Source organism: Myodes glareolus, chromosome 6, assembly GCF_982192425.1.
Source record: "Myodes glareolus chromosome 6, mMyoGla1.1, whole genome shotgun sequence".
Taxonomy (NCBI): domain Eukaryota; kingdom Metazoa; phylum Chordata; class Mammalia; order Rodentia; family Cricetidae; genus Myodes; species Myodes glareolus.
The window spans coordinates 100,487,600-100,515,297 of record NC_142031.1 but is presented as its reverse complement, the minus strand read 5'-3'; the positions used below and the strand labels follow the sequence as shown (position 1 = coordinate 100,515,297).

General features: G+C 49.9%; 2 protein-coding genes across 7 annotated transcripts; one reads left to right on the top strand and one right to left on the bottom strand.

The window, feature by feature from the left end:
• The first annotated feature begins 1 nt into the window (after position 1).
• Positions 2 to 10,293, top strand: Khk (ketohexokinase). Of its 6 annotated transcripts, none has more exons than XM_085691215.2 (10): positions 2 to 152; positions 258 to 491; positions 3,389 to 3,505; positions 5,373 to 5,507; positions 5,590 to 5,833; positions 7,429 to 7,501; positions 8,495 to 8,641; positions 9,610 to 9,698; positions 9,777 to 9,934; positions 10,022 to 10,293. In XM_085691215.2, the coding sequence occupies exons 2-10, from the start codon at positions 452 to 454 to the stop codon at positions 10,105 to 10,107; spliced, it is 1,089 nt and encodes a 362-aa protein (XP_085547341.2). In that variant the 5' UTR covers positions 2 to 152; positions 258 to 451; the 3' UTR covers positions 10,108 to 10,293. The 6 variants fall into 6 exon arrangements, with proteins under 6 accessions (XP_085547341.2, XP_048292548.3, XP_048292552.1 ...); XM_048436591.3 differs by having other exon boundaries at positions 3 to 152; positions 5,699 to 5,833; XM_085691214.2 differs by having other exon boundaries at positions 10 to 152; positions 380 to 491.
• Positions 10,294 to 11,797: 1,504 nt separating this feature from the next.
• Cgref1 (cell growth regulator with EF-hand domain 1) lies at positions 11,798 to 24,845 on the bottom strand. The gene is made up of 7 exons (XM_048436589.3): positions 24,695 to 24,845; positions 20,238 to 20,310; positions 14,612 to 14,708; positions 13,224 to 13,289; positions 13,060 to 13,130; positions 12,825 to 12,946; positions 11,798 to 12,678 (listed from the first exon to the last, which is right to left on the bottom strand). The coding sequence occupies exons 3-7, from the start codon at positions 14,689 to 14,691 to the stop codon at positions 12,175 to 12,177; spliced, it is 843 nt and encodes a 280-aa protein (XP_048292546.3). The 5' UTR covers positions 14,692 to 14,708; positions 20,238 to 20,310; positions 24,695 to 24,845; the 3' UTR covers positions 11,798 to 12,174.
• Between the last annotated feature and the right edge of the window lie 2,853 nt (positions 24,846 to 27,698).

Here is a 27,698-nt window from a genome sequence, read left to right as displayed (position 1 = left end):
TTCGGCTGGGAAGGGTGGGTCACAGCGGCGGGGACGCGGTGAGCGTGTGCTTCGGTGCTTCTTCTGCGAAGGAGGGGTTTCAGTTGCCTGAGCCAGCTCGTCTGGGTGGTCCAGGGTCTGGAGTCAGCAGCAGGTGCAGAGGGACCAGAAAGGTGATGCATTAGTAGTGCGTTTTCGCTTTGCATTAGTGGGACTAGCCGGACTCTGTCTGACAACTGAGGCGGAGAAGTAAGAGGTTCTGCCTTTGGCCGGATTAGGTAACTCCGGGAGGAGCTCCGCAGACTGAGGAGGAGCCAGGGCAGCCCCTGAGAAGCTGGGACACCTCCAGTTGATAAGAGGCAGAGCCCAGTAGGAATTCCCTCCGCTTGCTTGCTGGTAGGAAGCTTGGGGAGCACCCTCATGGAAGAGAAGCAGATCCTGTGCGTGGGGCTGGTGGTGCTGGACATCATCAATGTGGTGGACAAGTACCCCGAGGAGGACACGGATCGCAGGTAGGGGCGCCCAGGCCCCTCCGAGACCCCAGGGCCTCATAGCCCTATCTTTGTGCCTGTCATTGCTAATTGGCTGCTAAGCCAGGGATATCCCCGTCCCCATGCAGTGAGGCATGAGTCCAGCTGGAGAGCGGGTGTTCTCTGCCAGGGGAGCCTAGTGGCTCTCAGCAGAAGTGAAGACAGGAGACTTGGAAGCCATTAAAAATAAGACTCAGGGGTTTTGTTGTTTTCTTTTGACGGGGTCTTGCTATGTAGTTCAAGCTGTCCTAAATTCCTCCTTCAACGTCTGGAATTAACTATAATGCAACACTGCGCTGGGATCGTGACTCTTGTTAGCTGGTTCCCATCTCAATCCTAGAACCTAGTGGATTGTCAGAATCCTCACTCTAGAGACTGGGCTGAAATGATTCTTCCCTCCCAAGGGCACAACAGCTGATAAGGTGCCATACTTCCTTCAGTTCCCCCTTCCCCACAACCCCAAGCCTATGCACTTCCAATTTACCGCCTACTGCTAAAATAAAACACGGGGTAGCTAACAGTGAGTGATATGTGCAATTAAATCACTCACAAACATTTAAAAGCCAGGCGTTTGAGCCTTGCCTAGCTCAGGGCTGGCTGGCAGCACAAGCAAACCTGGAGCCTCTCGGGGTTGGATAGGGAGAAACTTGGCTCAAGTTTTTTCCTGGCACTAAGTGCCAAAAGAAGTCTACCAGAAGTCTTTTTACAAATATGGGTGAACATCTTAGTGAATGTACTCTGAACATCCACCAGTTGTCTGGTGGAAGCTGAAATGTCCTTTGACAGATTTTATCTTTACTCCTGATAAGGGCCACTCCACTGTGCTGCCAGGCCGTGAAGGCATGGCTACAGGGTGGAACACTGGCTTTCTCTTGGTGCGTGGGCTCTGGTGCTCTGAGCGATACAGATTGTCTCTTGGCTATTAGTTGTCTCAGCGAAGAACTGGCGAAAGCAAGTTCAAGGCTGACCTCTGGCAAGACACTGAGCGCTGAAAGCAATGAACTTACAGAGATGGGGAGGCTGGGTGCTCTTGGTGTTTTGGACTCCTTGGGAACTGTGAAAGCACCATTCCGATCCTTTCCTTAGATGAGGAAGCTGAAGATTTGGAGGAGCCAAACCGTGTTTCCCAGACCACATACCAAACAAGTGTCAGGGCAGTGACTACAGCACATGTCTCCAGTTCAGTGTGCACTCTTCCTGTCTCTGTCGTCACCTGGCCCATGGAGTTTAGCCTTTGCTTTGAGTTGCTTTATTTGCCAGAGGTTAGAGCCCTTGCCAGAGGTGCAGGGATAGTGGTGAAGGAGGAGACCCAGCCTACTTACAGAAATAGAGCCACCCCTACACCTTGGTGCTCGGTGGGAAGATAAGGTTTTTTTTCTCTCTTAAAAAAAAAAAGATTTATTATTTTTATATATGTGAGTGTTCTGCCTACATGTGTGTGCACCACATGTAATCTTGGTGCCTGAAGAGGTCAGAAGAGAGCAACGAATCCCCTGGAACTAGAGTTACAGATGGTTGTGTGCACAATGTGGGTGCGGGGAGTTGAACCTGGATCCTCTGCAAGAGCAACAAGTGCTCCTAACTGCTGAGCCATCTCTCCAGCCCTCCTCTCTCTCTTTAATTAAGTGGCATATTTGTTTTTATTTTATGTGCACTGGTGTTTTGCCTGCATGTATGCCTGTGTGAGGGTGTCAGATCCCCTGGGCTGGAGTTACAGATGGTTGTGAGCTGACAAGCAGGTGCTAGGAATCGAACCCGGGACTCTGGAAGAGCAGACAGTGCTCTGTGCTCTTAACCACTGAACCATCTCTCTGGTCCCATATTTCAGATTTATTGACTTTATGTGTATGAGTATTTTGTCTGCGTGTGTGTGTTTGCACCATTTGTGTACCTGGCACCTGTAGAGGAGAGAAGAAGGCTTTGGATGCCCTGAACTGGAAGCATGGATGATTGTGAGTCACTGTGTGGGTGCCGGGAACGGAATCCTGGTCCTTTGCAAGAACAAATGCTCTTAACCACTGAACCATCTCCCCAGCCCTAGGCTTTTTCTTATTCCAGGAGAACATGTATGTTTCTGCCTCCAAGTTCTCCAGGGATTGTATTTGAATCAGAAGACATGTAGCACCACACTCTGCTAGAACTGAACACCACATTCCCTTGAGCTTGTTTTCCTGAAGGGGATAAGGACTCTTATCCCCTGCTGATAGAACAGGTTCCATGTGGAAGGTAGATACTGTCAGAGGTGCCTCTGGAAGAGCCCCCCCCTTGTTTGTCAGGTTCCTGCCCTCAGGGTGTCCCCCCTCTGCATACCTGTGACTGTGTAGCATCTCTATCTCTGGGTTCTGTTGTCGAGCCACCCAGAAGAGCAAGACTGAATAGGACCCAATCCTTCCTGACAGCTCCACCCCACCTGACCCAAGGACTCTCAGAGCTTGAATGGGGTTCACAGTCGGAGATGACTCCTGTTTCCCAGAGTGCATGCTGAGGAGGGAAAAAAAAGTCCCCACGCTGAGCACTTCTGCATAGCTAGAAGCTTCAGCAGGACCTTGAAGGGTTTCACTGTGACATCTCATTGCAACTGAGGAAGAGATGTCCAATTAAGAGGGCCCCAGCAGGTTTCCTGGTTCACTAAAAACAGGTGGACACAGTTACACACTTGAATACAGCCCAAGATGCGGGGGGGGGGGGGGGGGGGGGCAGACCCACAGCTGAGCCCTGTCCCATGACTGAGTCTCAGCAGCTCCGTTTAGAAACTGAGCTGAAACAGATTCATCACGGCTCTTGCATTCTATGGATTCCTACACAGGGGACCGGGGTTGGTCCTGCTTCCCCCAGGACCAGTCTACTGAGGCTGTGGGGATGTGCCTTGTGCTTTCCAGGTGCCTATCCCAGAGATGGCAACGTGGAGGCAACGCGTCCAACTCCTGTACTGTCCTTTCCTTGCTCGGAGCCCGCTGCGCCTTCATGGGCTCCTTGGCCCCTGGCCATGTTGCCGAGTAAGTTGGGGAGGGAGTAGCTGTTGAGGGGATGCTTGCCTGTAGGGTAGGGTGAGAGGAGAGTTGTCTGAACCCTGGGTGGGCAGGGTAGAAGAATGGTGGGTGGTGACCCACAGGGGAGTCCCGGATTCCTTGATCCTTCTGGGGTGATCCGTCTGCTGGTCGGGTACTAACCCCATTCCTGTAAGGGTTCCGTTTCCACAGCCTTCTGCAGAGCCTGCTTAGGCTGCCCACCACCTCCCACCTCCTTCCTTGCTTCCTGTAGAATCTGCCTTTGCCCTTCTCATGCCCCTTATCCTTGCCGTGTTTGATGTAAGGGGCACTTAGGGAGATGCTGTACCCTTCCCTGCTTCCGGGGCATCCAGCGTCCATGGTCACAGGATGAGGGCCCACAGTTAAGGATTAGGGCCACTGCCCATGTCCTCATTGTGAGTAAGTACGAAGAGCACACTTCTCAGGACATCCTGAGGTCACGTGTTAGCATTGGACCCCAAACCCATTTATAGTGAAGGCCGCGGTCCACAAGTGACCCACGCGCCTTCTCCGTGTCAACTACAGCAAGGACCCAAGAGCCCTTTGACTCCTGGCACTGTCAACTCAGCACACACTTATCGGGAGGTGTGGCCCACACTTTGCCCACTGCGGGCACTGGGGCAGACTGCCAGGTTTCTGAACTGTAAAGCAGAGCCCTTTGATCCCTAGTTTGAGGGGGATGCTGCCAGTCAAATTCCCAGTCTTGGTGAACTGGAACAAAGCGAAGAGAGTGAGAGACCCCGTCCTGCAGATGGGACAGTAGTTCCTTCCTAGGTGGAAGCAGACCCCTGGGTCTCGTTTAGATGATGGACTCTCCTTCATGGAGCAATCATTGGTGCGTGAGCTATTCAGAGTTCTCTCTACACATTCAGCAAACACTTAATGAGCACCTACCATGGGCCAGGCATGGTGGGTGCAAAAAGTCAGTTAGCAAACCAAACCGTATTTCTAATGCTTTGGGGAAAACTCTAAAGGGACCCTCAAGTAGTCAAGTCCAGGGATGATGCATTGTGTGGGTCCTACAACTCAGTCCAGCTTAGGTGCTACTGAAAGGGAGGTCTGCTCATAGGATAGCCGGGCCGCTGGGCACAGTTGCTTGCTGGCTCTGGGGTTTCCTGGGAGGAGCGGCACCAGCCTCCTTGCTGTCCCGCTGGGCTAATCTTGAAGTGATGTCCCTAGGCTCATTCTAACGAGAGGGCATTATGTGAACTTGTCCTGGACCATGTGCATATTTACAGGCCTCTCACAACTGCACCAATTCATTGCCCATAGTGGCTAGTTCACATTTGAGAAGCCAGTACTGAACAAGCCCCTTAAAGCAGCACCACTTCCAGGATGGTCAGCTGGGAGGAAATGTAAGATGAGGTACCATGGCAAGATTGGAAGGGACCCCAGAAAGCATCATGCCAAGAGGATGAACACGCAGAGGGCAGCTGGGAGGGGTGCAAAGTATCGCCCTGGCGTTTAATTATTAATTCTGCCTCGGTCTTGCAGGAACCAGGCCACAGGACTCACACACAATTAGTTCAATACAGGCTCTGGGCCCCAAATCTACCTCTACCCCTTCTAGCTTTAAGGGTGGGGGCAAACCTTAAACTGGACCAAGACTGACCTGGAATATTCATGTTCCTACTTCTCTGATACCCAGGCTCTGCACCCTGCCTCTTCTGCCCCCTGCCATCATGACCTGTGGCAAGACTGAGATTGCCAGTCCCCTCCTACTTCCTCTGCTCATCCCCTTGCCTTTCAGGGTCCCTGGTGGTCCTCCCTTCTAGTCCCCTAAACTCTTGCCAAACTGCCCTTCCGGGGGGGGGGGGTTACTCCACCCCGGCAGTTTTGTCCTGGATGACCTCCGCCGACATTCTGTGGACCTACAATACGCGGTCCTTCAGACCGAGGGCTCCATCCCCACCTCGACGGTCATCGTCAATGAGGCCAGCGGTAGCCGCACCATCCTGCACGCCTACAGGTTTGTACAGCTGTCTGCGCTTTGCCAGCTGCTGTCGCTGCCGTGGTCACGCTCCTAGGACAGGACCCTTCTTCTTTCACAGGCCCGTGTGCTCCAGCGCACCCTTCCCACTCCTCGGGGAGGTCTAGGCTATGTGTAGCTCTAACCTGTGTCTCCTTGCCCTCTCCTTGGCTCGGGTCCCTCCCCCAAAGCTTCCTGGTGGCTGACTTCAAGCAGAGGGGCGTGGATGTGTCTCAAGTGGCCTGGCAGAGCCAGGGAGATACCCCTTGCTCCTGCTGCATCGTCAACAACTCCAATGGCTCCCGTACCATTATACTCTACGACACGTAAGGGCCCCTTGGCCTTGCCCTACCACAACCCACCAATCAGTGCCCTCTCTCACCACTGGGCAAACCAACGGCTTTCCATCCATGGCTTCTCTACACCAGAAATTGTCCCCATGCCAAACTGTTGGGAAATTTTTAAAATTGTTTTCAATGAGGGGAGAAGAGAGGTGGGCCGGGGTCAGCTCTGCCCTGCTTGGTAATTTGCTCTTGCCCAGCACAAGGGCGGGCAAGCAGGCAGACCTGTAAAACTGTAATTGATGATATGATTGCTTCAAAATTAGTCAATCAGCAGCTTGGGTCTGGGTGCAGGGAGACGGGAGACAACCTATATAAAGCCTTGAAGGGCTAAGGGGCCCACTGAGATTTCTAAGGCCAACCCCGGAGTTTTCGAGCCTGCAGCATGGCATCAAGGAGCTGAGGTTTGGGCCCCTCCAAAGGTCCTGGTATGATGAAACCAAACAGCACACACCACTAGTATGCATGACTGAAGGAAGGGGAAAGGGAACACCAGATCAGTGGGTCAGGACTGTCTAATAATACACAGACGAGCATTCCTTCCAAGTCCCACTCCCAGGTGCCTCCTGGACAAACCCAGAAGTTCAGTTTACCAAGAACCCCAGTACAGGACAGGTATTGGACAAAGGCTGACAGGGGGACAAGGCTAAGGGCCCCAGGGTTCATGCCTTGCTTACTACTACCTAGCATGACCACTGGGCCAAGGTAAGCTATGTATATATAAGTGAGTGGGCATTCACATATTAAAGGTGACTTTCCAATTAGGCGATCTTTGTCATCTGCCTGTTAAGCAAGTGCTGTGGGCAGCAACTCTGATCAAGTACGTACATGGTACTCTCAAGCAGGGACGGGAGCCCGGTAGAAATGTTTATTGCCTTCTGGCCTGGTTCCAGGTATATTCCCGTACATAGCTCCAACTGCAGCAGGCCCAGGAGGCTAAGGACTTTCAGTCCTGTGTGCCGATGAGAAAGCAGCCCCAGAAAGGCCCACGCCACTAGCGAAGTGGATGGCAGGTGCCCCGGCACTGCAGAGATCACAGGCTGTGCGATCAAGGCGTGTCAAGGCCAATGCTTTCCTGGGTCTCCACACCTAGACCAGCCAAACATGAAACCTTCCTCAAAGTGCCAACTTTGACCTTAGGGATGAAGTGTAAAGCGCAGCTCAGGACAACGTGTTCCATCACTGGCAAGCTCCCAGCTGGAGACTGTCACTAAGAAAAGCTCGGGTTTAGGCTTTGTAATTCGCGGGGCCATGGCATGCTGGGAGTTGTGTGCTCCAGCGAAGGGCCTTCTGGGAAATGTAGTTTCTTGCACTCTAGGGGCGGTGGTTTCCGAAGAACGTGGAGAGGGACTGTCACAGGTCGCAGTTGTGTTTATCCTTAGATAACGTTAAACACCTAAACTACAAAACAAACAAACAAACAAGAAACCCATAGCAAAGTGGGACAGGGCTCAGCCCTGTGCTTCCCAGCTTCCTTCCATGCTGCAGGTATTGCTACCAGGCTCAGGGTACCATCGGAGAACCTAGCCATGGTTGACCTCACCACGCTTCTTCTCTTTCCTTCCTGTCTTGTGATGTAGGAACCTGCCAGATGTGTCTGCCAAGGACTTTGAGAAGGTTGATCTGACCCGGTTCAAGTGGATCCACATTGAGGCAAGCCCTGCCCCACCTGTGTTCCTAGGGGCTTAGCCTGCCATGGTCAGCCTCTTCCGTGATTTCTTTGAACCGTGGAGTACGATAAGGATAATGAGTACCCCTCCCCCATTCCTCTCCACCCTTTCTTATGTTTTCCTCTGAGGAAACTGAGGTGCAGAAAGATCAGGAAATACATCATGTAGGCATCAGACAAAGGTCCCCCTTTTTGTGTCAAGGCTGGAGGGATTCTGGTATTGGCCTCTGCTGGCTGCTTAGGAGTTGACTTCTTTCACTTCTGAGGAGACAGGAAGGAGGGGGCCTGAAGGGAACGAGAACTTTCTTTTCAAGGGAGAAGCTTTAGGATCCAGATGGGAGGAAGCCTTGAGAAGTCCAGGCTTGCCGTTTGACTCAGTGTGGGTTCTTCCCGTGCCCCTCCACCTCCTACCTCTTCCTGTCTCCATCTCCTCTTCACTTTCTCACCTCTTCTCTCTTTGTTCTCTCTCCCTCTCCTCTCGCTCCCCTCTGTCCCTTTGGGATTTTTGTTGTTGTTTGTTTTGTTTTTTGAGACATGGTCTGACTGTGTAGGCCCAGCAGACTTTGAACTCATGGCGATTGGACTCAATTTCTGTGTGCTGGATTAGAGGTGTGAGCCACCACACCCAGTTACCCTTTGCTTTCTTGTTTCTTTCTCCACCACGGCCTTTCCAGGGTCTTACTATGTAGGTCAACTTGATCTGGAATTCACAGTCCTTTCTGCCTCAATCTCCCAAATGCTGTGGTCACAGGCATGCAAAGTCCAGCCTCTTTTATTCTTCAGATTCATTTTCAAAATGGAAAATTAGGCTGATCAGGTCTGCAAGGCCCATGACAGTCCTAGAATTATGCTTCTCCAGTGGAGTTCCAGCCCAGCTTCCTCCAACCCCTCTCCCTGCTCACCCAGAGTTCCTGATATCAGGGAGGGAAGAAGGAACTCTTAGCAGCAGGGCTCTGAGCTGCCCTGTCCTGCCCCAGGGCCGGAATGCATCAGAGCAGGTGAAGATGCTGCAGCGGATAGAGCAGTACAACGCCAAGCAGCCTCTACCCCAGAGAGTTCGGGTGTCGGTGGAGATCGAGAAACCCCGGGAAGAGCTCTTCCAGCTGTTTGGCTATGGTGAGGTGGTAAGTGCCCTGCAGCTTCTCTTGGTCACCTCTAGTTGACTGGGTTCTTAAGCGAACTAGAGAGGACCCTAGTCCTGCCTACCAGGCTCTGAGTATCAGCTTGGCAGCTCCCAGTGGGTCACAGCTCCTCAGTTATGGTAATTGGAAGTAGCCCAGAAGTAGAATGTTCCTGCTCAGGTAAATACATAAGAGTAAGGATGGACAGAACGCAGATAGCCATGGGCATCTCCTTGCTTGTTTCCCCCCCCCCCCCCGCCTCAGTCTTTCCCTTTGCAAAATGAAGAAGGGAACCTCTGTGCTCTGAGGTTCCCAGTTGTTTTGTTGCCCCCCCCACATAGGTGGCAGGTTGTGAGAGTCAGTAGCAATGAGAGGAGGGTGAGGAAGATGTAGACAGGACTGTATGTAAGGGAACTTAGGCAATAATCCCGGGATCACAGCTAAAGCTAGGTGGATACTGTCTAGATGCTGTTCATTGGTGCACAGTTTAAAAATATGTCAGGCTGATCCTCCCTCCCCCAGAACTGTCTCTAGGGACTCTAATATGAAGCCACTGAGGAGAGGGCTCTAGAGCCCCGGTTGCCTTATTTTAGATAAAGAAACTCTCTCTGAAGGGTTAGGCTGTGTGGGGAGCAGACAAAACAGAACCCACTCTTGAGAGCCAGCCTGGTTTGATTTCACCCCAAGATGGCGCTCCAGACTCTTTCTGGGTTTTGAATTCCCTCAGCCCATAATAAAAATACCAGGCCCACAGTGTCACAATCCACAGACTGTATTTTAGCACAGATAAAGCAGGCTTAAAATGCGTCCCTGTGGGATGTGTCCCTGTGAGATGCCATGCAAGGCATTAACGTGACTAAGTTGGAAGAGTTGTGCCAGAAGAGGTTAGTTATAACGTGGAGGTAACACTGGCCAGGAGTAGCGAGTGACTCATTAGAGGTGACTGCCAACCTCTCTTTCACTGCCCACAGGTGTTTGTCAGCAAAGATGTGGCCAAGCACCTGGGGTTCCAGTCAGCAGCAGAGGCCTTGAGAGGCTTGTATGGTCGTGTGAAGAAAGGGTAAGTGGGAAGGCCAGGGAGGAGCCTGAGGGGGCTGGGGGATGAAGAGGATCAACACCCACTGAGTGGATCTTACAGGGCTACACTCATCTGCGCCTGGGCTGAGGAGGGCGCTGATGCCCTGGGCCCTGATGGTCAACTTCTGCACTCGGATGCCTTCCCTCCACCCCGAGTAGTGGACACCCTGGGGGCTGGAGACACCTTCAATGCCTCCGTTATCTTCAGCCTTTCGAAGGGTGAGTCCCTCAGCCCGGGATCAGGGCAGGGCTGGGTCTGTCTCTCTCTGAACGCCAGGCTGACCCAGGCACTTGTGCCCTCTCCAGGAAACAGTGTGCAGGAGGCCCTGAGATTTGGCTGCCAAGTGGCTGGCAGGAAGTGCGGCCTGCAGGGCTTTGAGGGCATTGTGTGAGAGGTGGGCAGTAAGAGGCACCAGCTCAACCTCTCAGAGGCTGGCACCATTTCAGCCAGCCTGGCATCCAGCTGCCCCGTTCCCTGGGCAGGTGGCATCTGCGGAGAGAACTCTGTCTGTGTTCATGTTTCTGGATACCAACTCCATTCTGTAGATGCTCGGAGCAAATAAATCTTCCCCAAGCCAGCTTTGTCTGTCTGATTTTTGTTATCGGTCTATTTTTGTTTTCTGTCTGCTCATGCAGCCCAGGGTTGGTCATGAACTTAGAGTTTCAGCCTCCCTGTGCTGGAATCACAGGCCCAGCTCGTTTGTCCTTTGTGATAGTCAGACTGCTCTGGTTGAGATTCCGGAGGCTTTTATACCACAGTCCTCCATCTTTTTTTTTTTTTTTTTAATTCATTCTTCAAATTAGCCCCACCCACACAGACCCAGAGGAGAGGCTACACTGCCTAAAATAGCAGGCATGCTCCGGCCTCACCAGCTCCTCAGCTGTCCTCAGAGGAGTTTCAGGAAAGGTAGGGGCCTTGAGCCATCCAGTCCAGGGAGGACAGCCCATCCCTCTCTAGAACAAAACAATAGGAAAAAAAATTTTCTCCAGGCCTTAAAGCTATGTGATAGCCGCAGTGGTGAGGGAGCCTGCTTTCTGGGTCCGTGGGGCTTCTGTGTCCAAAGCTACCTTCGTTCCACGGGCTTCCCAGGAGCCTCAGTGTCCTCAGAGCTTACCTTGAGTCAGGTTAGTACTTCAACCCCAAATGTAGCCTGACACAGGACGCTGCTGCCCCTTGGGAAGTTGAGATCCAGGTGACGTGTCAAGATTGGATTCTAAGAGGAGATTCCAGAGAGTTGGACAAAAACACAGACTTCCTTACTCCTACACCTTCTGAGAACCTTGTACACACCAAGCGCCAGGCTGACATTTTAATAAAGCATTTTATCTGATTTTTATCCTCGCAATAATTCTATGGCCAGGCAAAAATCAGCTCCATTTGACAGATGGGAAGTTAAAGACAATGGACTAAGCAATGTGTGCTAAGATGGTACACAATTAAATAACTTATTTGAATTCGCATCTGTCTGACAAGGAAGTCAACATTTTTGTCCAACTGTCCAGAATCTTACAGTAGAATTTGATTTCAATATGTCACCTGGATCTCATCTTCCCAAGGGGCAGCAGCGTCCTGTGTCAGGCTACATCTGGGGTTGAAGTACTAACCTGACTCAAGGGAAGCTCTGAGCACACTGAGGCTCCTGGGAAGCCCATGGAACAAAGGTAGTATTGGACACAGAAGCCCCACGGACCCAGAAAGCAGGTTCCCTCACCACTGCGGCCATTACATACCTTTAGGGCCTGGAAGAAAAGGAGGAGGAGGAAGAGGAAGAGAAGTGGGTAGTGGAGATGGTAGCAGGGAGTGGGGGACCATCTGCCGCCCTTGAGCTACAGGGATCACAGGGGTCTGAATAGCAGGTCAAGAGGGAACTTGGGGAGAGAGTTTGCACTCCCAGGGTGGACTGAGCTTTCATCCCCGGGCTTGTCTGCAGCTGGCTGTGTTTACTGTCTCAGTGCCCCTGGTCAGAAACCCTGAGAAAGCTGAGTCTTCATCCCTTCAGTAAGTTGGTCCAGTCCCCAAACCCTTGTGTTCTGAGGAGACGGAGCTGGGCGGGCTGGATCAAGGACACAGAACTATGGAGATGAATTCATTCTGTTCTTTATTGGTTGTTTGGGGCCTGAAAGCTGCCTCTCAGCTTAGGGTCTCCCTGAGCCGCACAGAAAGCCTTGCTTCCTCCTGAGGCCAGGAAAGAAATGTAGGAGTTGCTTTTTTTTTCTCTCTCTCTCTCATCAAGACAGGGTTTTATTAATCAGCCCAGCCTGGCCTCAAACTAGCTATGTCGCCTGGGCTAGCCTGGAGCTCTTAATCCTTCTGCTATTGTCTTCCAAGCTATAGGATTACTAGCCTGTGCCACTGTACCCATGTCAGAGGTGACCCTTTTCCCCCACATATATGCCCCACTCTGCTCGCCTCTGCTCTGCGCTGAGATTTGAAGGGACAGGAGCCTGCGTCATTGAGTTTATATCTCATCGTTCTCCAGTTGAATACTGTGAGCCTCGACCGCATTTGGGGTGTTTATGGTGTCTGATGTTTCCACTGGCATTTCTTTGACTTCCCCTCCATTGTCCTTGCTCCCCTCCTGCCCCTCAGCATCCTCTCTGGGACCTGGGACTTCTCCTTCGGCCTCCGCCTGTCTTCTAGTCTCCCCTTCATGACTGAGGCTATCTCCTTTGGCCCCTGTCTGATGTCCAGCCTCCTGTACAGCTTCCAAAGACTCCCCTTTGGCCTCCACCTGGCCCCTAGTTTCTTCTCTAGTCTCCAGGGATTGCTGGGTTTCTGGCTGCAATGGACTGTTAGCTAAATGCAGCGGCCTGCCAGCAGGTTGTGGCTCCAGGAGAGCTGGGGGAAGGGACTCCGTGTGCTTGGGGGCATCTCCTGGGAAGTTGATTAGCTCTGCAGGAGTCATGAGCCCATCTCCATCCAGGTCCTGGGTCTCAAGCACCTGGTCCACTACCAGGATAACCTGTGGAAACAGTTACCATAAACATTTTCAGGAACCCAGCCCCTCCCCAACAGCCTCATCCCTGCTGCACTGGGTCTGAACTTCCTTTTCCAGGGATCTACCAAAGGACCGCAGCTCCAACTCCCTCAGCTTCCAGCAGTGCTTACCGGGTTGATGGGAAAGTGTGCAGCTTCAGGGGCCAGAGCTGCCGTCAGCATGGACAACAGCTCCAGGCCATCCAGCTGTCCGTTCTGGTCATAGTCGTGAAGAGCGAAGAGGTAGAGCAGGACTAGAGAAGAGAATCTGGGTTACAAGAGGCGGGAACCCACAGGACAGCCAGCGCTCAGCCCCAGCTCTGGCCCCCAGAGCCTCCCAGGCTGGTGCCAAGCGCCAGCCCCTCACCGCGCTCCCGGTCCATTTGCTCTGGATCCTCTTCCATCTTCTCTAGTCCCTTGAGGTAATTCCGCAGCCGTCTGTCGAGAAAGTGGCGAATTGGTCAGGAGAGTCCTGTCTGTGACCCAAGGCTTGACCAGGTAATACCTACTGGAAGCCCCCAGTTTACTCACTGGAGCTGGTCAGGGCCTGGCTCGAAGGGGTTGGGCGTGAGCTGCTGTTGCACTTCAGGGTCCAGCCTAGAACAGGCAGAGAGGTGTCAGCCCAGGGCCTAGCTTAGCAGCCACTTGGCAGATTTCCCTAGATCCAAAAGGACTTGTTCCTTTAATTTCCCAGAAAAGGCTGTAGGGAAAAAACTCTTCTGGATGTCACTGGAAACGGAACCTTACCCCCCAAGACTATTTTTAGGTGCCTTAGTTAGTTCTAGAAAACCCAAAGAAGGGACTGATGGCTCAGTGGTTAAGAACACTTGCTGCACGTTTAATCCCAGCACTCGGGAAGCAGAGGCAAGTGGATCTCTGTGAGTTTGAGGCCAGCCTGGTCTACAGGAGGCCAGCCTGGTCTACAAGAGCTTGTTCCAAGACAGCGAGGTCTGTTACACAGAGAAATCCTGTCTCAAAAAGTCAAAACAAACAAACAAACAAACAAAAAGCACTTGCTGCTCTTCCAGAGGACCCCAGTTCACCCAGGACCCATATTGGGTGGTTCACAGCTACCTATAACTTCAACTTCAGGGGACCTGACCCCTTCTTATAGATTCTGCAGAGACCCCCACACTCATGCACACACAGACACATACATGTAAATAAATACAAATTGAAATGAAAGAAGAAAATTCCTGGTGAGATCAAGGCCACCATAGTAGACACACAGTGGTGGCCCAATAAGATAGTGTCAAGACAGTCAAGAGTGTCAAGACACAGTGGTTGATTGTGGTCTTGCTTCTTCAATGCCAGGAGCCAAGGAGTAGATCACAAGCTAAGGCTGATAGTGGTGCCCAGCTTTCCTAGTCTGCCCTATGACACACCATTGCCTCTTCCTTTTTCAAGCAGAGGGCATGGATGTCAGCCTGGACTTTAAGTCTGCCTGGGGTCTCAGAAGTGTTCCTACTTCTGCCTGGGGTGACTGTGTGCCCACATCAGCCTGGACTGGCAGAATCAGCGGAGTTGTGGCAGCCACTTTGGTCACTGCTGCCAAGATTGTTCCAGCACATACTGAGTATACAAAAGCAGTTCTGGGAAGTTAGCTAATGATCCCTGTTCCTTTGGTATTCCCAATGTCAGGTCTTGATTCACAGATCACAGCCCCTGTCCCAGCTTCTAGCCACCTCCTCATGCCTTACACAGGACTGGAGCTGAAGTCCTGGCTGCAAAGGGGTCTCCACACACACACTAAATCCCTACCTGTGACATTCTGACAATCACAAGGCAGGTTTGTGTATGAGCACAGAGATGAAGGAGGCTATACTTCAGTGGGCTCCTGGCTCCTCAGAGGAGTTCTGACATCTTTTTAGAGACTTTCCCTACCACAGCTCAGGGCCCTGCCCTCCTAATCCTCTTACCTTGCGGCTCCATCCTTGGGAGCAGAGTGACCCAAAGGTAACAGCAATAGTGTCAGCATCAACGCTTGCATCAGCCACATCCTTCTGGAGACTGGAGCTAGGAACAGAATCTGAGAGTCAGGGGAGGGGTATCTGCCACAGTGTTGGGGGGCAGACGGATCAGACAGAAATGACTTCCCTCCTTGCATGTGGAAACATGCAGCATAGGAGAAGGACACCTGGGAGGACTCTACATGCACACCAGCAACCTCCATGGAACTTGGCTTGACATAGATATAAATCCCGATTACAGAAAAACACATAAATCCTGCCCCAGGGTTTAAGTGCATGGAAGCAGAGCTGCTGTGGGAGGCAGCTCTGGGGGTGAGGGCTCCTCCCTGTGTCCCATTGGTCTTAAATGCTCTAGAGTGGCCACTTCATTTACAGATGGGGATAGATCAGAATGAGAATGCTGGGGCTCCCCCAAAGACCAAAACATGCAAATAGACAAAGAGGGAGACAGCCTGGGAGTCTGCACTTAGGAAAAACCTACTGAGGCTTGGTGTGGTTGTACATGCCCTATAAAGCCAGCACTCAGCCAGCAATGGTGGCAGACACCTTTAATCCCAGCACTCAGGAGACAGAGGCAGGCAGATCTCTGTGAGTTTGAGGCCAGCCTGGTCTACAGAGCTAGTTTCTAGGACAACCAAAGCTATGTAAAGAAACCCTGTCTTGAAAACCCAACAAACAAACAAACCCAGCATGCAGGAGTCTGAGGCAGGAGGATTGTGAGTTCAAAGCCAGTCTGGCTGTCTCTACATTATGCAGACTTGATGCAGACTTGATTATATGGAAATACTCAAAAACAAAATGAGCCTCTTGAAAACACAGAGCATTAAGCTTTCTGGCTCATCCCAGGGATGCACATATAATATGAATTTCCAAGGAGGCAGACACCCACCTAAACTGAGACACCACCCCCCCAAAAAAAAGCCATCTTTGTGCAGAAAAGTAGTCAGATGTTTGATGGTCCAAGCAAAGAGTCAGGACCTCTCGTCCACAGAACCTAAAATTCAGGCAAGCACTAGATTTTCCTAAAGGACATTCCATAGCTTTCAGGTCCGTGATCCTAACAAGGTCCAGAACCACGTTCAAGATGGATATCAGTTCCCTGAGAGCCTGGAGGTAGAGTGGGCAAGCCCCTGGCTCACAGGGAGATAAGCGTGTTTACTGTTTGGAGCTGCCTTGAGTAGGAAGGCCAAAGGGTAGAAGTCTAAGAAAAAGATGGAGTGGGGGCTGGAGAGATGGCTTAGAGGCTAAGAGAACTGACTGCTGTTCCGGAGGTCCTGAGTTCAATTCCCAGCAACCACATGGTGACTCACACCCATCTATAATGAGACCTGGTGCCCAGAATACTATATACTATATATAAATAAATAATTAAAAAAAGAAAGAAAGAAAAAGATGGAGCGAGCCACCACAGCATAGGACCTGTGTTCATTTCCCTTTACGTGCAAGTGTGAGTGCACACATGTGTGCTTGCATACGCGTAAACGTGTGGAGGCCAGGGGTCAACACTGGGGAATCTTCCTCAGTCTTTGCTCACTGTCCTGTCCACCTTTCTGTTTTGAGACAAGTCTCTCACAGAACCTGAGGCTCACCAAGTCCTAGTTCCTGTCTCGACTTCCCCAGCACTGCGATTCCAGGTCACACTGCCGTGCCTGGGGTGTGTGTGTGCGTGTGTGTGGTATCAGCATGTTAATATAGTTGCGCCCACGCATGTGGGGGTCAGAAGTTGACATCGAATATCTTTCTTTGATCACTATCCTTGGTCATGAGAAACTTTGATTGATTTAGAAATGTATTACTGCTGTGAGTGATGTGGTGGTGGGCGTGTGTGCCACGGGTGTGCGTGTGGAGGTCAGGTGACAACTTTATGGAGACTGCATTTCCATAGATTCTCCAGATTAATCTCGGGTCCCCGGGCCTGTAGGGTAGGTATCTTTAGCTGCCAAAGCACTTTCATTTTTTGAGACAGAATCTCCCATTGAATTTCAGGTTTATCAGTTCAGCTAAGCTGGCTGCCCAATAAGCTTCAAGGATCCACCTGTTTCTATCCCTCCATTACTCCCCCCAGCACTGGGGTTACGGGCACACACTACTGTGTCTGGCTTTTTACATGAATTCTGGGGGTCTGAACTCAGATCCGTAGTAGGCGCGTTACCAAGTGAACACCTCCCAGCCCTGAGTCTGACTTTTTACATGGGTGCTGAAGATTGAAATCAGGTTCTCATGCCTGTGCTTGACCAGCTAAGCTGTCTCTGCACCCCTACCCTCCCACCCTCATTGCTATATTTGTTGTCTATGTGTATGATTGGTCCTGACAGCTACGTTGAGTACATGTAGCTTGCTGATCTCTCTAAGCACCAGTGGCCAAAGAGACATTGAAGTCACTATTGCCGGAAAGGTATTTGTAGCGTTAGCTGAGATTGGAGAGCCCTGGGTTCTAGTTGTACCAAGGAGAGATGATGATGTAACGTGGTCATTTATGGTAGGAAACTAGAACTGAGTTCTCCATGTTAACATAAACCCCCAAAGGGACACAGCCCAGTCGCAGGGTGAGCTAGCCTGCCACACCTGCGAGTATGGTAGCAAATGTCCCAGGGCTGGATATAAGCAGAGCACATTCCTCCAGGAGCACTGGGCAAGAAATTCTCAGTCTTCCAAAGCACAGTGGAACCAGTCATGGGGGTTGAGTGTGACATCACCCTCGTCAGGAGTGTCTGTCAAACTCAGTCCATGGGAACTGGAGTCACCCGTCTGAGTGGTCCATGTAGCAGAGGAGGCCAGAGATAAAGCGTGGGCTGGCCTATAGGAACAGACTGAGAGGAGGCTCCATCCAAATAGCTGTATTCTGTGCACGTGAACAAAAGGGGGCTGAGAAGACAGCTCAGAGACTAAGAGCACTTGTGGCTCTTCCAGAGGACCTGAGTTTGGGTTCCAACAGCCATGTCAAGAGCTCCCAACCAGCTGGAACTCTAGCTTCAGAGCATTGGCTGGTTCCAGGCCAGTCAAGGCTACAGAGTAAGACCCTGTCCTATAAAAACCGTCACCACATTGGGCTGGAGAGATGGCTCAGAGGTTAAGAGCACTGACTGCTCTTCCAGAGGTCCTGAGTTCAATTCCCAGCAACCACATGGTGGCTCCCAACCATCTGTAATGAGATCTGGTGCCCTCCTCTGGCGTGTGGGCATACATGAAGGTATAAATAAATAAATCTTAAAAAAAAAAACATCACCACCAACTAAAACAAGAACGATAAAAGAAAATGTCTAAACTTCCCAATTGTTAATTAAATTTCAAATTTTTATGTATTTTATATATGTAGATGCTTTGTCTGCATGTATGTCTGTGTACCACACATGTGCCTCTTGCCTACAGAAGCCAGAAGATGGCATCAGATTCCCTGTGACCCAAGTTACAGATGTGAACTACCATGTGGGTGCTATGAATTGAATCTGGATTCTCTGGAAGAACAGAGATTTTGTTTGTTTTCTTTTGTTTTTGCTGTTTTTATTGATCTATACATTTTCTCTGAAGAGCAGAGTTCTTCTGCAGGCCAGAAGAGGGCACCAGACCCCATTACAGATGGTTGTGAGCCACCATGTGGTTGCTGGGAATTGAACTCAGGACCTTTAGAAGAGCAGGCAATGCTCTTAGCCTCTGAGCCATCTCTCCAGCCCCAAGAGCAGAGTTCTTAACTGCTGAACTATCTTTCCAGTTTCCTAAACTTATAAAATTTAAGCGGGGGGGGGGGGGGGAGGAGGACAGATTTGAGAATTTCAAAAGTCTAAATTTCTGCACTCATGAAGTTCAATGAATTGACAGCAGTTAGAGTCTGGAGGCCACCTGGATGCCTCAAAAGGAAGCAGAAACGTCAACAGAAGGATATCCAAGCTCTGCAGATTAACCCTTGTTTCCTTTCGGGGGAGGAGCAGCTAGAGAGGAGCCCCTGCCCCAGAGACCTGTGTGGCAGGCAGCAAAGGGCTCGGGAACTAGGCAACCTTAAAAGCTCTTTGTATGCCAAGTCTCTGGACCAAGGAAGGGCCAATTGGGGTCCAGTTTCCAATATGAAAAGAAGGGGTCCATAGAGATTGAGAGAGTCAGCTGCCAGAGAGGTCAAAAGAATGCCAGGATGTGTGGACCCTGGGCTAGATAAGAAAGAGGACACCATGGGGCAGTAGCTTGGATCTGCACGGTCCTCTGAAGACCTGTATTAGAGGTGAAGGCGTGAGTCTAATCCAGCACCACTGGGAGAGGATAGAACTTTTAAGAGGCTGATCCTGGGCTGGGAAGGTGGCTCCGTCTGTAAAGTGCTGGCTGGACAAGCATGAAGACTGGAGATCCCATCTCCAGCCGACCTGGAGGGTAAGCGGGGGGTGAGGGGGATAGAGACAGGTGGATCTCTGCAGCTCACTAGCAAGTCAGTTTAGTTGATTAGTGAGCCCAGGTTCAGGGAGACCCTGTCTTAAGAATTAAGAGAGTGATTGAGGAATACATCCAATGTCTGCCTCTGGCCTCCACAGTCACATACACAAACATACATGTACACTCACACTCACATGTATACACATCCACATGAATGCCTACACAAACATACATCACAAGAGAGGGGAGGGGAGAAAAGGGAAAAAATGTTGTCTAATGGGAGATCTCCATCTCTCTAGGGATGCATGGAATAAAGGTCCCAGCCTTGTCTTCCTTCCCTTTCCCGTCCTGGCCATGAGGTGAGCAGCTCTATCACCCACCCAGCCATGATGTGCTGCCTGCCTCTCCACAGGTACAGAAGCAACCAGGCCAACTGGCCCCAAGCTAAAACCTCCAAAACTAAGAGTTAAAAGTAAACCTGTTCACTTTTTAAGTTGATGGTCTCAAATGTTTGTTACAGTAGCAGAAAGCTACTGTCAAATGACAAGACCAGGAGGGCCGGAATTTGAGGACAGCAACTCTACAATTTATAGAATACAACCTTTCCCTTAGTAGCACATGTCCCCTTTCGTTCCCCTGCCTCTGCCTCCCAAGTGCTGGGTTTACAGATGTGTGCCATGGTGTCCAGCTGTTTGGGTTTTTTTTGTTTGTTTTTCAGTGCTGGGAAGTCAAGCCCAAACTTCACACATGCGAGTCATGTGTCCTACCACTGAAGTGTACTGTTAGACTATTTTTCAAATCTATATTAGATTTATATATGTATGTATGTATGCATGTATGTGTGTATGTATATGAGTGTTTTGTCTGCACATATGTATGTGTACCCTGTGAATGCCTGGTGCCCAAAGAGATCAGAAGAGGGCATCAGATCCCTAGAATTGGAATTACAGAAGATTGTGGGCCACCATGTGGATGCTGAGAACTGAACCCGGGTCCTCTGTAAGAGCCACAACTGTGCTCTTAACCATTGAGTCATCTCCCCGGCCCATTTCCTTACTGTCTCGAGTTTCCTACGTATAACCGAGGTACTCTCTTAGCAGTAAGTTGAAGGGATAAGATCAAACGACTTTTCCTCCTTAAGGCTTGCAAAATTACATCATCAGGGAAAGACACACATGTTTAAACAGTGAACAAATGAACAGAAGTGAGTGGCACATACCTGCAATTGCAGCTCCTTGGGAGGCTGAGATAGGACGGTTGTGAGTTCGAGGCCGGTGTAGGCAATGTAGATCCTGATGGAGAGGAAAGGAGGGACACAGAAATACAGAACTGCTAGGAGAATGAGGTCTAACCCAATGTTCGAACATGGTCCCAGTGCAGGCTCTGCCTTGCCCTGTGTACCCTCTCTCTCTCCCGTCTCCATCGGCAATGCAGGCTCGGTGGTAGCTAAATGAGATGAGGCCTTTTCCTTCCAGAAGTTGTCCTGGCTGCTCTGCAGTGTCTTTGCACACACTTCCCCTTCTGGTCTTCCCACCTGAGTCCTCCAAATTACCTTCTCCTCCCCGTCAGTTCCCTGCCAGGATCTGGGCTGCAGGGGACTCACATCATTTAAATTCCTGAGAGCTGGATTGGATCTGTTGTCATCCACTAAGGTCACTTTTAAGAAGAACTCAAAAAGCAAGCAAACAAACAAACAACCCTGGTGGTGGCAGTTTGGGCCCAGCAGGAAATGCCCTTCCACCCACTAATCCATTCATTCATTAGACTGACTGCAGGGACCCCAAAAACATGCCTATAGCTGTTTTGGGTTTTGTTTTTTAATTTAAAATTGTCCTTCTTGCAGGGCAGTAGTGTTCCATACTTTTAATTCCAGGGCTCGGGAGGCAGAGGCAAGTGGATCTCTGTGAGTTTGAGGCCAACCTGGTTTACAGGCTCCAAAGCTACAGAGAAACCCTGTCTCAAAAAACCAAAAAAAAAAAAAAAAAAAAAAAAAAAGAAAGAAAGAAAGAATCTTTCTTGTGTGTGTGTGTGTGTGTGTGTGTGTGTGTGTGTACACATGTGCCGGTGTGCGAGTAAACATATGGAGGTCAGAGAATAACATTTAGGAGTCCTTTCTTTCTACCCTGGGTATCAGACTAAAGTCTAACACCTTTACTACCTGTCTTGCTGGCCCATGTCTTCATTTTGTTTTTACCTTTTTTCCCACTAAACCTGGAGCCTAGTTCACTTCTTCTTACATGTTTGGACTTAGTGACTGGCTTCCGGGTGACTGATAGCTGAAAAGATTGCCAGGTCCACGTAGCGCCTCTGCCCCTCTCTATCTCCCCACAAACCCCTACAAGACCACATAGGGATAGAGCTCTTGGGGCCCAGCTACCTCCCAGCCAGAGAAGCGAGAGAATGAATCCATTTTCAACTGGCCTAGCCAGCAGTATGCACAGAAGATAGCTGGTCCCCACTGCCTTGCCTAGACAGCATCTGGGGTAAAGTTAAGGTTATCATTTGAAGCTACTAAGTTGTTTCGTTTGGTTGGTTTTATGAAACGAGGTCTCACTATGCAATCCAGGTGGGGTTTGAACTCATTTAGCTCAGACTTGCCTTAAACTCACTGAAATCCTCTTGTCTCAGCCTCCCGAGAACAGAGAGTTCATGCTCCACCACACCTAACTCTGGTTTGTTTTATGAAACAGGGTCTCCCTATGTAGCTTCCTGCCAAGTGCTGATTGCAGGAGTGTGCCCCCATATCTGGCTGTTATATCCTGCATTTTAGCCTACAGAGGATTCCTATAGCCTAGCTGGTACTGAAGCATCAATGTGATAATCTAGTCTGCCTAGGAGCAAGGCAAGCTCTGGAGCTGCTTTTGGCCCAAACTGTACAAGCCGCGTGCCTAACTCTGGGAAGCCTGAGACTACTTGGGAGCACTCCATACTGCCACATATGGAGCCTCTTCTGAAGACCGGGAGGGGTTCTGAAGGACTCAGGGGCTCTCCTCTATCTTCAAATCCAAACTGTTTAGGTTTTGAGTGGCTTGTTAAGTAATCGTAATAATCCAAATACCAGCCTTGGAGAGCTGGCTTCCTAGGTGTGGGACCTGCTTTGCCTACAGGCCTGGCTGTCTGCGGCTCTGCTGCAGCTGTCCTGAAAGTCTCAGCCACGTGTGCACTGGGCTCTATACATCACGTGCTGATTCTGAGCCCTCCCCATGTGCATCAGTGTCACCGTCCTCTTCCCTGTCCTCTGAGTCCCTTGTATATGTAACTACTTAGTGTGTGCAGTGGACGGAACCCAGAACCACTTTCAGGGCTTGCAGTAAATAGTGAGTGAATAGTGAGCTCCTTCTCACACAGTCTTTGACTGTTGTCCCAGCTTGTGGGACTGTCTTTACACCCACATCAGATACACCTCCCTTTACTAGAATCTCATTGCTCAAAAAACATGTTTTATCGCTTATTTCATTACTGTGTACATGTGTGCATGAGTATCAGCGGGTGTGTGTCAGGATGCACCTATAGAGGTCAGAGACCAACTCTTGTGGGTTGGCTCTCTCTTGCCACCTTGTGGGATATGGAGTTTGAACTCAGGTCCTCAGGCTTGTTTGCAAGTATTTCAACCCATTTTGCTGGTCCATTCAAAACATTTTTTAAAAACAAAACAAAAACAACAAGCAAAAAAAAAAAAACAAAAAAAAAAAACAAAAAAAACAGGGGCTAGAAAGACAGCTCAGCTGTTAAGAGCATTGGCTCAGTTCCCAGCACCCATACATTTGCTAACAACTATCTGTAATCCAGTTCTAGAAGGCCTGGTGTCCTCTTCTGTCCTCCTTTATCCTCTGAGGGCACTGCACACAAGTAGTACACATACATGTGGGCCAAACGACCACACACATAAAATAAAAACAATAAAGGCCAAGGGTTTTGACATACAGCTTTAACCCCCATACTTCAAAGGCAGAGACAGGAGGATCTCTGTGAGTTCCAGGCCAGTCTGATCTACAAAGGGAGTTCCAGAACATCTAGGCTTACAGAGAGACTTTGTTTCAAATAATCAATTAATAAAAAAAAAAAATCCCACAGGGTCTTACGTACCCCAGGCTGGCCTGCAACTCATCATGTAGCTGAGGATAACCCTGAACTCCTGATCCACATATTAGGGTTACTGGTGTGCACCACCACACCTGACAATTCCACCAAGACCTTTAATGGCTCCTTGTGTTTCTCACAGTCCAGTCCTCACCTGGATCTCAGGAACCACACCATCTTTACCTCACCCTCCTGGGCTCCATTTTAACAAGCGCTGCTTTTGACAACGGCATACTAGATTTCTTATTTTTTGTTTTTTAGTGTTTTTGTCCAAATCTGTTCCACCTTCCACCTGGACCCTCCTGATTACCTTAGCATTCAATTGCAGTCTGCCTCAGAAAAGAGAAGCACTGCACATGTACTTTAAGTCTAATATTCTCTTGATGGTTTCAGCCATTGTTTAAGGGAACCAAGACGACATTTCATGTGAGGTGTAATGAGGGCGATGCAATATGACTTGTTCATCTTTACACAGTTTGAAGCCCATGTAAGAGCTTTTGTAAGTAACATAAATAGAGTGGTCATTGAACGATTGCTCGTAAAATAAAAATGATCATAGCCTCTTCCTATAATTACAACATGCATAAACACAACCATCCTAGTAAATACTCGAAAGCCACCGTAACTGCAAGTTAACAGTTGCGATATATCTCAGAGAAGTTACTTAAGTCACACACACACACACACACACACACACACACACAGAACCTTCTGCCTCCGTTTTCTTTAGGCCTTTGTTCTAGATCACAGGAGGAAACTTTGGCCTTGAAGTTGAAGTTGGACCTTTGGTCAGAGTCTGCCTCTGCACTGTTTCGTGGTCCAGGAGGGTGTCTTAACCCCTCTTAGCCCTGGAATCTTCATTATTAAGATGAGGGTGTTTCTTAGGGACTTCAGGAGGGTACAGTGAGATAATATAGATTTAAGCTAGTTCTAGCAGATGCTCCACGATGGGCGGGGGTCTTTGGAGATTTAGCTCGCATGGCTTCCTATTTCCCAGATACTTTTTACAGTATCCCTGTCAAATAGCCACAGTGCCTCTCCTGAGCCTTTTCAGGACAGGAGCTGGCATCGTGAAGGGCATCCATGTCATTTCTGAATAAGTCGACCGTGGAGAACTTACGTGAATCTAGACATCTCCCTTGATTTAGCCTCTTGGTGTCCGGGTCTAGGGAGGCGGAGTCCTAAATGGCTGAGGCTATGCAGTCTAAGGGGCGCACACCTGAGATGGATGGAGACTAGCCACCTACAGTTGGATGACGATGGACAGCGTCCTTTAAATCATCTCCATCTACTGAATGAGGCTGAGCCCTAGGTAGCTACTCAAAACCCTAGGGCAGGGCTGACGAACCTGTCCTCAAACCCAGGGGCTTCGGGGCGCTTTGCACCCTTCCTCTGTCTGCTCTCAGGGATGATCTCTTCTCCAGTGGTACTTGGAGGCCAGGGCCACCTCCCCAGCCCGAGTCCAAGCTGCAGGGGATGCGGGGGACTGCGCTCTTGGCATCCTGACCGCAGGCAGAAGGTCTCCACCCTCAACCCCAAGGAGCCGGGTACCTCCGCCGCCCGCTGGGCCCCAGCCCCTGCCCGAGTCCGACCCACCTGCTGCGGTGGCGCTGCGCGCTACTGGGGCTCCGGCTTCGTGCGCACTATAGGCACCGCGCCGCCCTCGCCTGGCTGCCCGCAGCCGGCCCTCCCCCGGGCGGCTCCACGTGGCCTTTCCACGTCGCCCTCCAGGCTGCAGCCGCCGCCCAGACCCGGGCAGAGTCCTTTGCGAGAGACAGCCACGGGAGGGCCACCGCCCCGCCCTGCCCAGACCTGCCTTGTAGCGCCTCCACCTGGCCTTGTTCCATGCGGGTGTGGGGGGGAAGACGGATGGGGTCCTCAGTGCGTGTCACTGGGATCCAGACGGAGGCAGACTGGTTTGCATTTGTGAGTGTGACAGACTGGTGAGGTGGAGTCTGCGGGTATGACAGACTGGAAAGGATGTATGAGGGTGTTTGAGTGGCAGGCTGGGGAGTCATATGGTATAGATGAGCCCGAGTCAGAGTGGTGAGTCTGGCTTGTGTATAAGGCAGAGTCACGGAACAGTGAGACTGGTGTGTCTAAGACAGACAGAGACAAACAGTGGTGAGGCAGGTGGTGTTGCGTGAGAGAAATAGATACAACTGGACAGATATGAGGCTGGGGTTCAGTTAAACCGTCTTTAACTATGATTATGCTGTGGGGGCCACTGACTTTATCTGAGAAACTTGATTGTGATTGAGTAGAACATGACTTACTGTTAGTATGTGTGACTGTGGCCGTCACTGGAAAGAGCAGTGTGGCTAACACATGGCCAGGTATCTAGGAGTGCGACAGTATGGGTGTGAACAGATTATATGCATCAAGGCATCCTAACAAGCTCTTCTTAAGCTGTTAAAGCTGAGGTTCCAAGGACGATGTCCATGTGTCCCTGTGACCAGTGCATTATGGAGAAGAGGTTCCACGTGAGGGGAGAGGCAGATGGGGCTGTGTATCGGAAGAAACCAGTGCCACAGGAGCAGCAGTTTGCCAACACAGACGGTGCAGCTCTTAAAGCTGTCAAAAATGGAGTGTCTCCTGCTTTTACCCCAGTGGTGAGTCCTTCTACCTAAGCCCTGGGCTACATCTTACCCACTGGTCCACGGACTTAGGTTTTTGAATAATCTCTTGCCTCAGAATCTTCAGCCTCCTTCAATTCCATCAGCGTCTTCAGTCAGCAGCCATCACAGCCATTAGACATCCTTCCTTCCTGTGAAAGGAAGGACCTTATCCTTCCTGTGGGGGGTGCTGTTGGCAAGGTTGGCTTGGATCCGTGTCCCCTGGTTTCTGCCATGCTACTCTTCCCTGTCTGGTCAGTTGGCCTCAGTTCTCTGCATGCACTGATGTTCCTTGGGATTCCCTTCTTACTCTCCATTTTCTCATGTGTTCATGTGTTCTTGTAACTTCCATCGTTATCTGTGAGATGTAGGTGGAGTTTCTTTGTGCCCTGGCAGCCACTCCTAAATAACCACACTGAGACTTGTTGATTACAAATGCCCAGTTGATAGCTCAGGCTTGTCACTACTAGCTCTTACATTTTAAATGAACCCATATTTTTTAATTACACTCTGCCACATGGTGATACCTTTTTTCAGTACAGTAAATTCGTCTTGCTTTCCTCCAAGTCTCCTTGTGACTCCCCAGGACTCCACCCTTCTTCCCAGCATCCTGTGTGTCTAGGTGTCTCATTTATACCTCCTGCCTAGCTACCAGCCAGTCAGCTCTTTTATTAACCAATCAGAAGATGCTTTGTCAAGGACACAGCTTCACGGTGTACAAAAAGATTATTCCATAACAGTCAGCGATTTGGCTGTGTTATCCAAATGCTTAACTGTTGAAGCTGTAACCACCAGAGCTTCCAAATTTTATCATATTTGGAAATAATGTAATGGCAGATGCGATTAGCTTAGATGAAGTCATACTGGAGTATATATATTCCATATGACTGGTATTCATAGCTAAAAAGGAAATTTGAACATGTAACATACAGGAATAATACTGCCATGGTCTGAAGTGTCTCCCAAAATTAATGTCTTGAGATTTACCCTTTGTTGTGGTGCTAAGTGGTGGGGACTTTTTAAAATTTTTTTTATTGAAATTTACTGAGCTCTACATTTTTCTCTGCTCCCCTCAATGCCCTCTCCCTCCCCGCTTCAGCCCTCACCTAAGGTCCCCATGCTCCCAATTTACTCAGGAGATCTTATCTTTTCTACTTTCTACTTCCCATGTAGATTAGATCCATTTAAGTCTCTCTTAGGGTCCTCTTTGTTGTCTAGGTTCTCTGGGATTGTGGTTTGTAGGCTGGCTTTCTTTGCTTTATGTTTAAAAATCATCTATGAGTGAGAACATGTGATATGTGCCTTTCTGTGTCTGGGTTACCTCACTCAAAATAATGTTTCCTAGCTCCATCCATTTTCCTGCAAAATTCAAGCTGTCGTTATTTTTTTCTGCTGTGTAGTACTCCGTTGTGTAAATGTACCACATTTTCCGTATCCATTCTTCAGTCGAGGGGCGTTTAGGTTGTTTCTAGGTTCTGGCTATGACAAACAAAGCTGCTATGAACATAGGGTGGGGACTTTTGAAGCATGATTAAGTCAAAGGTTCTGCCCCTGCTTGTAGATTAATGCCACTGTGGGAGAAGCTGCAGTGTTTATGCCTTTTGCTGTCTTGTCTTCCTGTTCTCTCCACCATGTAAGGACACATGAATGGCATCATTTACGAAGAACAGGTCATGACCAGACAGTAAACCCTGTTAGCATCCAATCTTGGACTTGTCACACTCCAAAACTGTGAGCAATAGATTTTTATTGCTTATAAATAGTCCAGCACAGGCCTGGAGAGATTACTGCTTCATGGGTAAGACAGCGTAGTGTGTTCTTGCACAGGACGCAGGTTTGGTTCCCAGTTCCAGGAGATTGAACGCCCTCCTTTAACATCTCCGGGAACCTGTGCTCACTCCCCCCCCCCCCCCACAAACACACAGTAAAAATTAAATCTTTAAAAAGTGTCCAGTCTGGGGGGCTGGAGAGATGACTCAGAGGTT

Coding starts and splice junctions, on each gene's coding strand:
- Khk (XM_085691215.2), top strand. CDS start 452: ATGTGGTGGACAAGTACCCCGAGGAGGACACGGATCGCAG. Junction 7,502..8,494: donor TCAAGTGGATCCACATTGAG/GCAAGCCCTGCC, acceptor GTCCTGCCCCAG/GGCCGGAATGCATCAGAGCA. Junction 8,642..9,609: donor TGTTTGGCTATGGTGAGGTG/GTAAGTGCCCTG, acceptor CACTGCCCACAG/GTGTTTGTCAGCAAAGATGT.
- Cgref1 (XM_048436589.3), bottom strand. CDS start 14,691: ATGTGGCTGATGCAAGCGTTGATGCTGACACTATTGCTGTTACCTTTG. Junction 13,290..14,611: donor CCCAAGGATGGAGCCGCAAG/GTAAGAGGATTA, acceptor TGCCTGTTCTAG/GCTGGACCCTGAAGTGCAAC. Junction 12,947..13,059: donor GCAAATGGACCGGGAGCGCG/GTGAGGGGCTGG, acceptor TCTCTTCTCTAG/TCCTGCTCTACCTCTTCGCT.